Here is a 12,572-nt window from a genome sequence, read left to right on the forward strand (position 1 = left end):
TTTTTCACTTTAAGAATAGCCATTATGACCAAATCGTTTTCAGGTAATAGCGCAAAAGAAAGAATGTGCCACACTAGCACACAATCGTGATTTGGCTTCAGAAACAAAATAGCTTCTAACCTTTTCAGTCCCTGATGCATGTTCTACCCAGAAACACATTTCATCAGCAGCTGACTGCAAAAGTGATTGAAGGCTCAAAATAACAACCAATGCCACTTTTGTCCCTATCATCTAAAGGTTGTATGCTAGAGCAGCCCAAGGTAGCTTGTATTCAGGTTGTTTCCCCAGCAAGATGACTGCAATCAGAAATCACACCCGTGAGCTGCACGTGGGGGAATGGGGTGGGCAGTGGAATCAAGAGGAATTCTTGTCTTGCCTTCTCACTTCCTCTTAATTAAGTCAAGGAGGAGGATAGCCTAGGGCAAGCCTTTTTTTAAACTCATTCTTGGGACATGGGTGTTGTTGGCTGGCCAGCATTTATTGCCCAGCCATAGTTGCCCGAGGGCAGTTGAGGGATAACCACATTGCCGTAGCTGTGTAGGCGAGACCAGGATAGGATGGCAGATTTCCTTCCCTAAAGGGCATTAGGGGTTTTTCCGACCATCGACAATGGTTTCATGGTCATCAGTGGATTATTGAATTCAAATTCCCCCAACTGCCATGGTAGGATTCAAACTGTGGTCCCCAGAACATTAGCAGAATTTCTGAATTTCTGGCACTAACAACACTGAGCCATCGTTGACCTTTGTGGGCATCATCCCGTTGATGGGGTGGCATGGTGACACAATGGTTATCACTGCTGTCTTACAGTGCCAGGGACTCAGGTTTAATTCCGGCCTTAGATAACTATCTGTGTGGAGTTTGTATGTTCCCCTGTGTCTGTGTGGGTTTCTTCTGGGTGCTCCAGTTTCCTCCCACACTCCAGAGGTGTGCACGTTGGGTGGATTGGTCAGGCTAAGTTGTCCCTTAGTGGGGACTTATTGAGATTGTTATCAGTGCAGGCTCGATGAGCCAAGTGGCCTCCTGCACTTTGGGGATTCTAAGATTCTATGAAAATTGTAGACTGTCAGTGCAGGTGTGGGGAGTAGAGCCATATACTATATGGGGAGGCCAGACAGTAATATCTGGTGGCCTCCTTCCTTGCAGACAGGGACTGGTCTCCTGGCCAGGCATCTGTAGCCAAAGAAAGTCCTCCACCTCCCTCCATTCTTCATCAGGGACTGTCTGACTGGCCCCAGTGAGCCTGACTGACTTAGTTGCATTCTGGTGCTTCCTCCATCTTTGCAGTTCCCAGTGAGAGTTGTTGGTCCTCTGAGTGGCCCCGGTAGCTTAGCTGTGGAATTGACATTGAATTTAGTTGGGGCTTCCAAAGTGACCATGGCAGTGTTGTCCCAGGCTTTCTGACTGGTGGAGAGGACCACCACGGTAGCCACTAAATTCAGCCCAATGTTTAAAATTGGGAAACAATTTGAATGAGAAATGTTGTGTTAATAATCTGTAGCTTTACTCTGAAAAGCAAAAAACTGATGGGTTTGGCTAGCCTGACAATGTCTTGCATGCCCTCTTTCTGGAAAAATAACTTGTTGAGGGCCAGATGGCAGATAAATTCAAAACTGGATAATGCTGTCTTTTATCTTTGAGCTAGAAGCAGCCACGATCTGCACAGCTGTAAATATAATTTCTGTTTTGGCACACATACTCTGGCATTATTCAGGGCTTATGATCACATGTTAACATCCAATAAGAATTAGTCATAAATGATGCAGGGTACCTAACCAACCACCACTTCAGAAATGCAGTGATGATGGGTAAGAAGTGAATGCGTTACCAAATAGTAGTAGATCAGTGTGGGAATTCAGTGACGTGCATCACTGCTGGAAGTTGTACGATAGGCAATCATAGGATCCCTAGAATAAAGATGCCATTCGGCTCATTGGGTTTGCACCGATCCTCCAAAATAGCGCCCCACCTAGGCCCAATCCCCCACCATAACCCTGTAACCCCGCACCTTGATCATGGCCAATCCAACTAACCTGCACACCTTTGTACTGTGGGAAGAAACTTTAGCACCCGGAGAAGACCCACACAGGCATGGGGATTTGCATCAGTAAAAGTGACTGGATTCACTTGACTGATTTCTGGGTTGAAGCGGTTATCCTACAAGGAAAATTGGACAGGAGTTTTCATGGTGTTGTGGTTATCACCTTTGCCTCACACACAAAAGGTCCCAGTTTGATCCTGGGTGGGAACTGCCTCACAGTGCCAGGGACCTGGGTTCGATTCCTGGCTTGGGTCACTGCCTGTGTGGAGTTTGCACTTTCTCCCTGTGTCTGTGTGGATTTCCTCTGGGCACTCCAGTTTCCTCCCACAGTTTGAAAGGCATCTTGGTTAGGCGCATTGACCCGAACAGGTGCCGGATTGTAATGAATAGGGAAATTTCACTGCAACTTCTTTGCCATGTTAATGTAAACCTACTTGTGGCTAATAAAATAAACTTTAAAAAAAAGGTCGGTCTTATACCTGTTGGGTTTGGAAGAATGAGAGGTAAACTGATTTAAACGTATATCATCCTGAGGAAATTTGACAGAGTACATGCTGAGAGGATGTTTTTCCTTATAATGAAGACTAGAAATAGGGGACACAGTTTAAAATTAAGAGTCTTCCATTTAAGACTGAGATAAGAAGAGTTTATTTTTGTTAGCGAATTATTAGGAAATTTTCACAATAATTTCACTGCGCTGTTAATGTAAGCTGATACTGATAATTGTGACATTGATAAAAATAAACAAATTGTCTATGGAATTCTCTTCCCCAGAGAACTGTAGAGGCAAAGTCATTGAATATGTTCAAGGCTGAACAAGATTTTTGATTGGCAAGGTTATGGGACAGATAGAGTGTGGAGGTGAGGCCACAGTCAGATCAGCTGTGATCTTCTTGAATGACAGAGAAGCCTCAAGGGCCAAAATGGTCAATTAGAATCATAGAATCCCTACAGTGAATCCTTACTATGGGTGGCACAGTAGCACAATGGTTAGCACTACTGCCTCATAGCACCAGGGATCCAGGTTCGATTCTTGGCCTTGCATCAATTTCTGTGTGGCGTATGCACATTCTCCCTGTGTCTGCATGGGTTTCCTCCGGGTGCTCCAGATACATCCCATAGTCTAAAGATGTGCAGGTCAGGTGGACTGGCCATGCTAAATTGCTCCTTAATGTCAGGGGACTGACTAGGATAAATGCCTGGGTTATGGGGATAGGGCCTAGGTGGGATTTTTGTTGATGGGCCGAGTGGCCTCCTTCTGCACTGTAGGATTCTATGAGTGAAGAAGGGGGCTATTCGGCCCATCAAGCCTATACTGACAACAATTCCACCCAGGCCCTATCTCCATAAATTTACCCTGCTTATTCCTGACACTAAGGGGCAATTTGTGCATAACCAATCCACCTAACCTGCACATCTTTGGGCTGTGGGAGGAAACTGGAGCATCCGGAGGAAACCCTTGCAGACACGGGGAGAATGTGCAAACTCTACACAGACAGTCACCCAAAGCTGGAATTGAACCTGGGTCCCTGGCACTAAGAGGCAGCAGCGCTAACCACTGTGCCGTCCATATTCCTTGGTAAGACTATACCTGGAATATTTTGCAGTTTTGGTCTCCTTACCTGAAGAATGATATTCTTGCTATCGAGGGAGTGCAGAGAAGGTTTACCCAACTGATTTCTGGAATGGCAGGTCTGTCATATGAGGAGATATTGAGTTGGTTAGGAATATATTTGCTGGAGTTTAGAAGAATTAGCAGGGGATCTCATAGAAACCTATAAAATTCCAACACAACTAGACAGGGTGAATGCAGGAAGGACGTTTCCAATGGTGAGGATGTCGAGAACCAGGGGTCATAGTCTGAGGACCATGAGATGAACTGAGATGAGGGGAAACTCCTTCACTCAGAGAGTAGTAAGCCTGTTGAGTTTACGAACAGAGAAAGCAGTTGAGGCCAAAATCTTACATGTTTTCAAGAAGGAGTTAGATCTAATTCTTGGGCGAAGGGGATCAAAGAAAATGGAGGGGAAGGCGGGATCAGGTTATTGAGTTGGGTGATCAGCCATGATCATAATGAATGGTGGAGCAGGCTTGAAGCGCTGAATGGCCTACTCCTGTTCCTGTTTATATGTTTCTATGTAATCGTTGTGTTCAGGTGACTGTCAGTTAATGAATAACCTTGTTAAAATATTGGCCCATTGCCAATTCAACTGCTTGAGACTCTGATAATCGCTGAATTGATGATACTGCAGCGCAGAACCATCTATCTAAGATAGGAATAAACTGAGCTATTATAATATTGAGTTATGATGAATGTTCATTTTCAATACATCATTTCTGTTTGTGTTTTCCACATTAGCCATATAAGATACCTTTATTCTCTAACTTGAAGTGATAAAACTTTTTAGGGTTATTATTCAGCATTTGTGGAGAGAAAGAGGCATCAGAATTTTCTGGTCCCACTGCAGTGGGTTCTCCATGTTATTCAAACACCTATTGACTTTGCTGGCAGCAGAGGATCACGCTGACGGAGAGGCTGGAAAATTCCGGCCAGAGTTAATGTTTCAGGTCAATCATCCTTCATCAGACCTCTTAATGATGGGTCATTGACTTGAAATATTAACTGTGTTCAGCTCTACAGATGCTGCTTGACTTGCTGAGTATTTCCAGCATTTTATTTTCTTATTTCAGATTTTCAGCACCTCCAGGATTTTGTTTTTTGTTGCCTGTTGCACAGTCTGTTTTAACCTTATATGGTGGACAAATAACTACGAGTAGACGTCTTATTAGTACAATCAATATTTAAACCCACACAACCAATAATCACCCACCCAACCAACAGTAAGTTATCGTACAGGAAAATACTAGAATTCAAGTCCAATACAAGACCTTGACTTAACATTGCGTGACTGGCAAGTACCCAAGCAGATATTAGCCTTTATCTATATGCTGGTCTTGGAAGTCGTCTGCGTAGTTTGGTCCTTTGGTCTGGTCTGACACTCTGGCTCTGGTCTTCCTTCCTTCCTTCTCGGGTGTGGTGGCTCTCCTCATGCTGGTCGTTGCTGGCGATGGTCACCATTGTTGTAGCTCATTTGTGGGGTCAGCGAGAGAGAGAGATTCCTCGTTGCGTAGCACCCTTTATACCCCGTTTGGTTTCATGCCCCTTTTGGCCACTGCCAATCAATTGATCAGGACTTGTTCCCCCTGATTGATAAGAGTCCAATCAGGTGCTACCACACCGATCTCTGGGTGTGTCCCCAATGGCCATGTCCGTAAGTGCTGGAGGCACATAGGTCACATACCTTCCTCCTAAATAAGGGTTCATGGTGCCGTTATGTCTGGTACACAGCCCAGTGTGACTAGAAAGTCTCTTCCATCCTGGAAATGACCCATATCCTGTTTATTCACTCATCAGGGTTGCAGCCTGTTTGTTTCTGTCTTTAAAATGTAGCCTGTCGGTTTAGTTTCTTGCCCAAGTGTCCCAGAGTGCTTTACAAAACGCCATTTTAGATGGCCTTTTTGGCCACAGTTAGGGCTATTACTTCTTTTCGCACTGTCCAAAAACAGTTTGGATGTAACAGAAGGGTATTGGGCCAGAGCAAAACTTAGTGCCTTAGTGTCCTGTGAGGCCTGATTCAGACTTGCAGCTCAGATATTCAGGCATCCGGGTGCAATTCCAGCTTTGGGTGGCTGTGTGAAATTTGCACGTTCTCCCTGTATCTGCTTGGGTTTCCTCCAGGTGCAACCTAACCCAAGAGGTGCAGGTTAGGTGGATTGGTTTTGCTAAATTGCCCCTTAATGTCCCAAGATGCCTAGGGTAGGGGGATATGGTGGGTAAGATGCTCTGTCAGAGAGTCAATGGGGCAAATGGCCTCCTTCTGCACTGTACAGATTCTATGATATTTAGTTCATCTTTCCTACCTTTCTAGTGAAAGGTTCAGAATGGAAATGGGGAAGAGAAATCTGCGATGAAGTTTCCTCTAGCTTGCATATATTCACAGTTACTGTTTATTGTACTCAAGTACTTGTTCGTATTTCCATCTATTTTTGAGTGTGTAGAAATAGAATTGATTTATAATTAATATTAAAATACTCAAGTAACCTTTTTGCCTTTGCTCAGTGGATTTACTCGTGAATCGTTGGAAAACTGGATTGCTGGCCCCAAGAGAAATGTTTGGCTCTATGGCATGTGTTCGACTCCCAGAATGTCTACTTAAAGATGGATATGCAAATTATGACCAAGCAGAGATCATCCAGAATGTCCTTTACAGCCAGTATAACATTGAGGTATGGTAGATGATATTTATTACATAATTCCTGTTTGCTTTTCACATTGCAAGCATAAAATATTTTCGCTGTCTCACTCTCATGTAACTAAGGACCATCGAGAAGACCCACATAGGCTACACAGGTTGTAGTCCCATGGCACTATAGTCCCTGAGGCAATGACATAGTCTGCCTAGCGTCACATTGAAGTGGCTCTACCGAAATGAATCTTTCCCATTCTGATTTTTACAGTAATGGTGCAGGATTTTTGTCTGTTCAGCTGCTGATCAGTAATCTTTTTAAATTAATATATGCCTAACAGAAGTGTAATTGAGATCGTGTTTATTTCAATCCCCTGTGAATGAGATCATGCTGCAGTACTATGGTTGAGATGACAGCAGCACCTCTGCAATCTTCCTTGAAAGAAATGAGTAATAGTGACATTGTAGATCTAAGCAGAAGATAATGGAACAGGTATAAAGAAATATGATGTGATATGGATCAGGGTGTTAACCTTCCCACTTTGCATGGGACTCTAATAGAATTAGTAATTGGTCTTCTGACTGCTAGTGACTTGGAAGAAAGGGTTCTTGTTTGCATGAATTGTGCATGTGCAGTATCCTGGGTATCATGGCTTACAACCAAACTCTGTTTCCTGAACCAACCATCTCCCTGCTATTTGAAAACATCACTTGATTGCCAGGTAGGAGGATGACGTTACTGAGGCATAAAATATAACAAAGGAAATAAGAACCAGAGGCCATCTTGCCCCTTGAACCTATACTGTCATTCTGTTCATTCTTGTCTAGAGGATGAAGCTGAATTGTACAAATTTTTAATCAGTAAGTAATGGGGATAAGGTGGGAATGTGGAGCTGAGGATTATCATTTCCTATCAGTCATGATTTCATTGAATGGTGGTGTAGTGATGGACAAATGACTTACTTCTGCTCCTTGGTCTTATGGTCTTATGAGATCATCAATTAATCCTGTCTCATTACACATTACCAGGCCAAAATAGCCAGTTCCTGTTTGCCTCCAGAAAATATTGTTCTATGAAGTTATCTCAAAGACATCTATGAAGCCATTCTGAACTAAAACTACCTTTACCGATTTGAATTGTTTAATCTATATTTGGTGGATTGGCCATGCTTAAATTGCCCCTTAGTTTCTAAAGATGTGCAAGGTGTGGTAGCCATGGTAAATGCATGGGGTTACAAGGATAGGGCGGAGGGGAGGGCTTGGGTGGGACTTTGTTTCAGAAAGTTGGTGCAGACTTATTGGGCCTAATGGCCTCTTTCTGCATCATAGGGATTCTATAGTTCTGTATGAGGATAAAAATTGCCCATAATTAATATGGTACCCTTCTTGCAAATCCCCATTATTTGTTGATTTATGCTCTTTCCATCAGTGTAACTACAGTTAGGGGGACCTATAAACTCCTCCACTGTTTTTAATTGCTATTTCTTATCTCCAACCAAACTGACTCTATCTGTAGAATTTGATCACACTCGCCCCAAAACCAGAAAATTCTGTCTGGGGTCAGTGGATCTTTGCATGGTCTGCACTGCATCCCCCCCACCCCGTCTCGCCCCCGCTACAATTCCTGTGACGGGCAGTACAGGAAAATTCCCCCCAATATCTCATTCATCCTAGCCAAGATCATTTCTCACTACTATATCAATCTCATCCTTTACTAACAGGGTTATCCTATCTTCCTTTTCCTTGCTTCCTGTCCTTCTGAAAAGTAAAATTTCCTTGGAAATTCCATTCCCAGCTTTAGGTACTTTGCAGCCACACCTCTGTAATGGCTCTCATATCAGACCCAATTATTTCAAATTGTGCTATCAATTTATTTATCTTATATTGAATAATGTATGCATACAGATAAAGAGCCTTTAATGCCACCTTTATCATTTTTCCTGACTCTGATACTATTTGCTATGTTTGTATGCTTTTACCATTCCTATCATACTCTAGTTATCATTCTTCGTATCACATCCAGCAGTATTGCTCCATCCTTCCTCATTAACATTCTAAAATTTCCTCTCACGTGAACTCTCACCAGGACACTTGGCCCAGTGTATTTTAAGTGTCTCAACAGTACAGCTTCCTCTTTTCCCAGCTCTACTGTCAGTGTCCTATGAATCAAAACCAATTTTTAATGTAGCATCTAGCTGCTCATACTCACTCAGCAAAATCTCCTACCTATGTTGTTGGTTTCTAATTTCCAGAAGACACATGATGAGGTGCCACATCAAAAGTTATTGTGAAAAATAAAGGCTCATATTTTGAGGGGTAACGTATTGGCATGAAAATAAGATTGGCTAACAGGAAACAGCGTAGGCATAAATGGGTCATTTTCTGGTTGACAGGGTGTACTACATGGATCAGTGCTGCGGCTTCAGCTTTTTTGCAATCTATATAAATGACTTGGATGAAGGGACAGAAAATATGGTTGCTAAATTTGTTAATGACACAAAGATAAATAGGAAAGTAAATTGTGAAGAGGACATAACGAAGGTACAAATGGACATAGATAGGTTAAGTGATTGAGCAAAGATCTGACAAATGGGAGTATAAAGTGGGAAAATTTGAAATTATCCATTTTGCTAGGAAGAATGAGAAAAAAGCATCTTATTTGAATGTTGAGGAATTGCAGAACTCAGAGGCAGAGGGATTCGGGTGTCCTTTGCATGAATTGCAAAAGTTAGTATGCATGTATAGCAAGTACTTAGGAATGCTAATGGAATGTTATAGCTAATTGCAATGGCAATTGAATACAAAAATATCGAGGTTATGCTTCAGTTGTGCAAGGCGTTGGTGAGACCACCATATTGGTTTTCTTATCTAAGGAAGGATGGAAATGAGTTGCAAGCAGTTCGGAGAAGGTTTGCCAGATTAATATCTTGAATGGGCAGGTTTGTCTTGTGAGAAGAGGCTGGAAAGGCTAAGTTTGTTTTGCTGGAGTTTAGAAGAGTAAGAGGCGACTTGATTGAAAGATATAAAATCCTGAGGGGCCCTGACAGGACAGATGTGGAAAGGATATTGCCAAACCAAAAATTGGAAACTTTAATATAATAAAAGCAGAAAATGTTGGAAGTACTCAACATGTCTGCTAGCGTCTATGGAGAGAGAGATAGAGTTAATATTTCAGGTAGTGAGAGAAAGGGCTGGTCCCCAATTTTCCAAGGTATGTTTAAAGCTGAAGGCAAGGCAACCAAGCAGAGGGCTTGTAGTTTCTGTTTGTCGGGGGTACATTACCAAGAGTAACAGAATAAATTGAAACGGGGAGGGAAAAGAAAAAACATCTTTGTGTGCTGCAAGAGCTATAAGCTATGGAGGAAAATATGGATGATTGGACTGCATGCCTTAAGAGAAAGCCAAGTTATCAATGCTTAAACTTTAATGAAGGCGCCCAATTTCATCTGATCTCAGAAGCTAGGCAGACTCAGGCCTGGTTAGTATTTGGATGAGAGACTGCCTGGGAACATCAGATAAAGTAGGCTTTTGCTGCCAGCAGAGGCTGCTGACATCACCCACTCTCCACATTGACTCTGCCAAACAATCAATAAACAAGCTTTTTGCAGTAGAGTTCTTTTTTTCACACCACCCTCAATTCATTTGGTCCATTTCTACAAAAGACAGGTGGATCACACAGAATGAAAGAAAAGCAGAAAAACATATTTGGCCAGCAACAGATTAGATACATAGTACCCATGGTTGGTGGGGTAGTCCAGAACCAGAGGTCACAGTCTGAGGATTCAGGGTAGATCATTTAGGACAAAGATGAGGGGACATTTCTTCACCCAAAGAGTGGTGAGCCTGTGGAATTCATTACCACAGGAAGTAGTTGATGCCAAAACATTGAATGTATTCAAGAGGTGGCTGGATATAGCACTTGGGGCAAATGGGATCAAAGGTTATGGGCAAAAAGCAGGATTAGGCTATTGAGTGGATGATCAGTCATGATCATAATGAATAGCGGAGAAGGCTCAAAGGGCCAAATGGCCTCCTTCTGTTCCTATCTTCCATGTTCCTATGTTAAAGAATTCCTCTAAATTAGTTAAACATGACCTGCCTTTCATAAACCCATGCTGTGTCTTCCCAATTGGATAATTTCTATCCAGATGTCTTGCTATTTCTTCCTTAATGATAAATTCAAGAATTTTTCCCACTACAGAAGTTAAGCTAACCAGTTTATAGTTACCCGCCTTTTGTCTATCTCCTTTTTTAAACAGTGTCGTCACATTTGCTGTTTTCCAATCTACTGGAACTATCCCAAAGTCCAGCGAGTTTTGGTAAATTACCATGAGTGCATTTGCTATTTCCTCCCCCATCTCTTTTAGTACCCTGGGATGCATTCTATCAGGGCCGGGAGAGTAGTCTACCTTTATTCCTATTAGCTTACCTAACACTGCTTCTTTAGGGATAATGATGGTTTCCAGGTCTTCACCTGCCATCACCTTCTTGTCATCAATTTTTGGCATGTTATTTGTGTCTTCCACTGTGAAGACCGACACAAAATACCTGTTCAATGTCTCAGCTATTTCTTCATTTCCCGTTATTAAATGCCGCTTCTAATCCTGTAAAGGACTAATGTTTACCTTAGCCATTCTTTTTCTTTTTATATATTTGTAGAAAGTTTTGCTGTCTGTTTTTGTATTTTGAGCTAATTTACTCTGATAACCTATCTTATTTTTCTTTATAGCTTTATAGCTTTCTGTTGACCTTTAAAGATTTCCCACTAATCTTTGCCACTTTGTATGCATTTTCTTTCAATTTGATACCCTCCTTTATTTCCTTAGATATCCATGACTGACTTTCTCTTTATCTACAGTCCTTTCTTATCACTGGTATATACTCCCGATGAGCAGCGTGAAATATCGCTTTGATAGTAAGGTGGGAATGTAAGTTTTGAGGATGCAATAAAAAGTTCCAAAGACTTGTGAGGAACTAGGTTAAGTGAGTGGTAACAAGATAGCACAGTGAGTATATGATGTGGGGAAATGTAAGGTTTTGCTTTTGGTAATAAGTCAGGATTAGTCAATAACCTTATGGTAACAGAGCCTTTAAATGCCAGTGATTGCAGCATGATAGAATTTCATGTTCAGCTTGTGGGGGAAGGGGCATATTATCTTATCAGCAGTCAGGAAGAGCAAAAAGAAAGACAGTCATAGTCCCTGGCCTGGGGCCAAGTTGTCAGGGTGTCAGAATGAAGCCAGTCCCGAGGTTGTGAGAGTTATGTTACAAGGCAATGGATGGCGTGCACATCATAATCCTCTCCAGAGAGGAGCACTGGCTGTGTGCTCTGTACTTAGAAAAGATACATCTTGGTGTATAGGACATGGTCATGATCTTAATGTCATTAGCTGTGGCCTTGTCTTCTCTGGTGCTGGATTGCAAATGAGATGGTCAGAGTGAAGGTAGGCATCTGCACCCTGTAAAGGGGAAAACATAATACAAAGGGAGGTATAAGAAACTTTACAGGGAATGGCTGCATCTGTACACCAATGTGCAAGCAACCTCGAGATGGAGAAAGGTGAGGTGCACAGTAGTCCTCAGAGTGCCTCAGAGGAGCGGTACCATGAAATGTATAGCTCCACACAAACCATAATCATGCAGACTATTGACATCCTGAAGATGTCCTTCTGATGTTTGGACTTAAAGGGGCTCTGCAGTACTCTTCAGAGAGAGTCTCCTGCATTGTAATGATCTTTTGTGCCCTTCACAACGTGGCACTTCAATGGAAGAGGGAGGAGTGGAGGAGTCTGAGAGCTCCTTGAACAACTAGGAGCAGAAGAGCCAGGAACCTGAAGAGGGAGATGAGCGTCAGTTTCCATGTGATGATGCCATTGAAAAAGCACAGTGTGGAAGATGTGCACGAGACACACTGATAGTCAAAAGATTCCAGGAGGAGTAAGGTTCAGGCAAAGAGAGAAGGCCACATTCCTTCTGTCCCATAGCACTACAAGAGATTTACAACCAGTCAGATCAACAGCAAATTCCACATTTAGACTTGTAACTTAAACCTACATGATTTAAGGCGAAAAGCTGCAACATGCTATGGTGCAGAGGGACCTGGGGGTCCTTGTGCATGAGTCGCAAAAACCCAGTCTGCAGGTGCAGCAGGTGATCAAGAAGGCGAATGGAATGTTGGCCTTTATAGCGAGGGGGATAGAATATAAAAGCAGGGAGGTCTTGCTGCAGCTGTACAGGGTACTGGTGAGGCCGCAGCTGGAGTACTGTGTGCAGTTTTGCCGCAC

At 42.6% G+C, this 12,572-nt stretch overlaps 1 protein-coding gene across 1 annotated transcript in view; it reads left to right on the forward strand.

The window, feature by feature from the left end:
- Nucleotides 1–12,572, forward strand: part of LOC145345181 (uncharacterized) — a 135,093-nt gene that overhangs the window by 102,351 nt on the left and 20,170 nt on the right. The window contains exon 12 of the mRNA XM_080192905.1: nt 6,162–6,328. Coding sequence (XP_080049031.1) covers nt 6,162–6,328 — 167 coding nt within the window. The remainder of the gene's footprint in view (nt 1–6,161; nt 6,329–12,572) is intronic.

This window comes from Carcharhinus amblyrhynchos, chromosome 7 (genome assembly GCF_965287045.1).
Source record: "Carcharhinus amblyrhynchos chromosome 7, sCarAmb.v2.hapA, whole genome shotgun sequence".
Classification (NCBI taxonomy): Eukaryota; Metazoa; Chordata; class Chondrichthyes; order Carcharhiniformes; family Carcharhinidae; genus Carcharhinus; species Carcharhinus amblyrhynchos.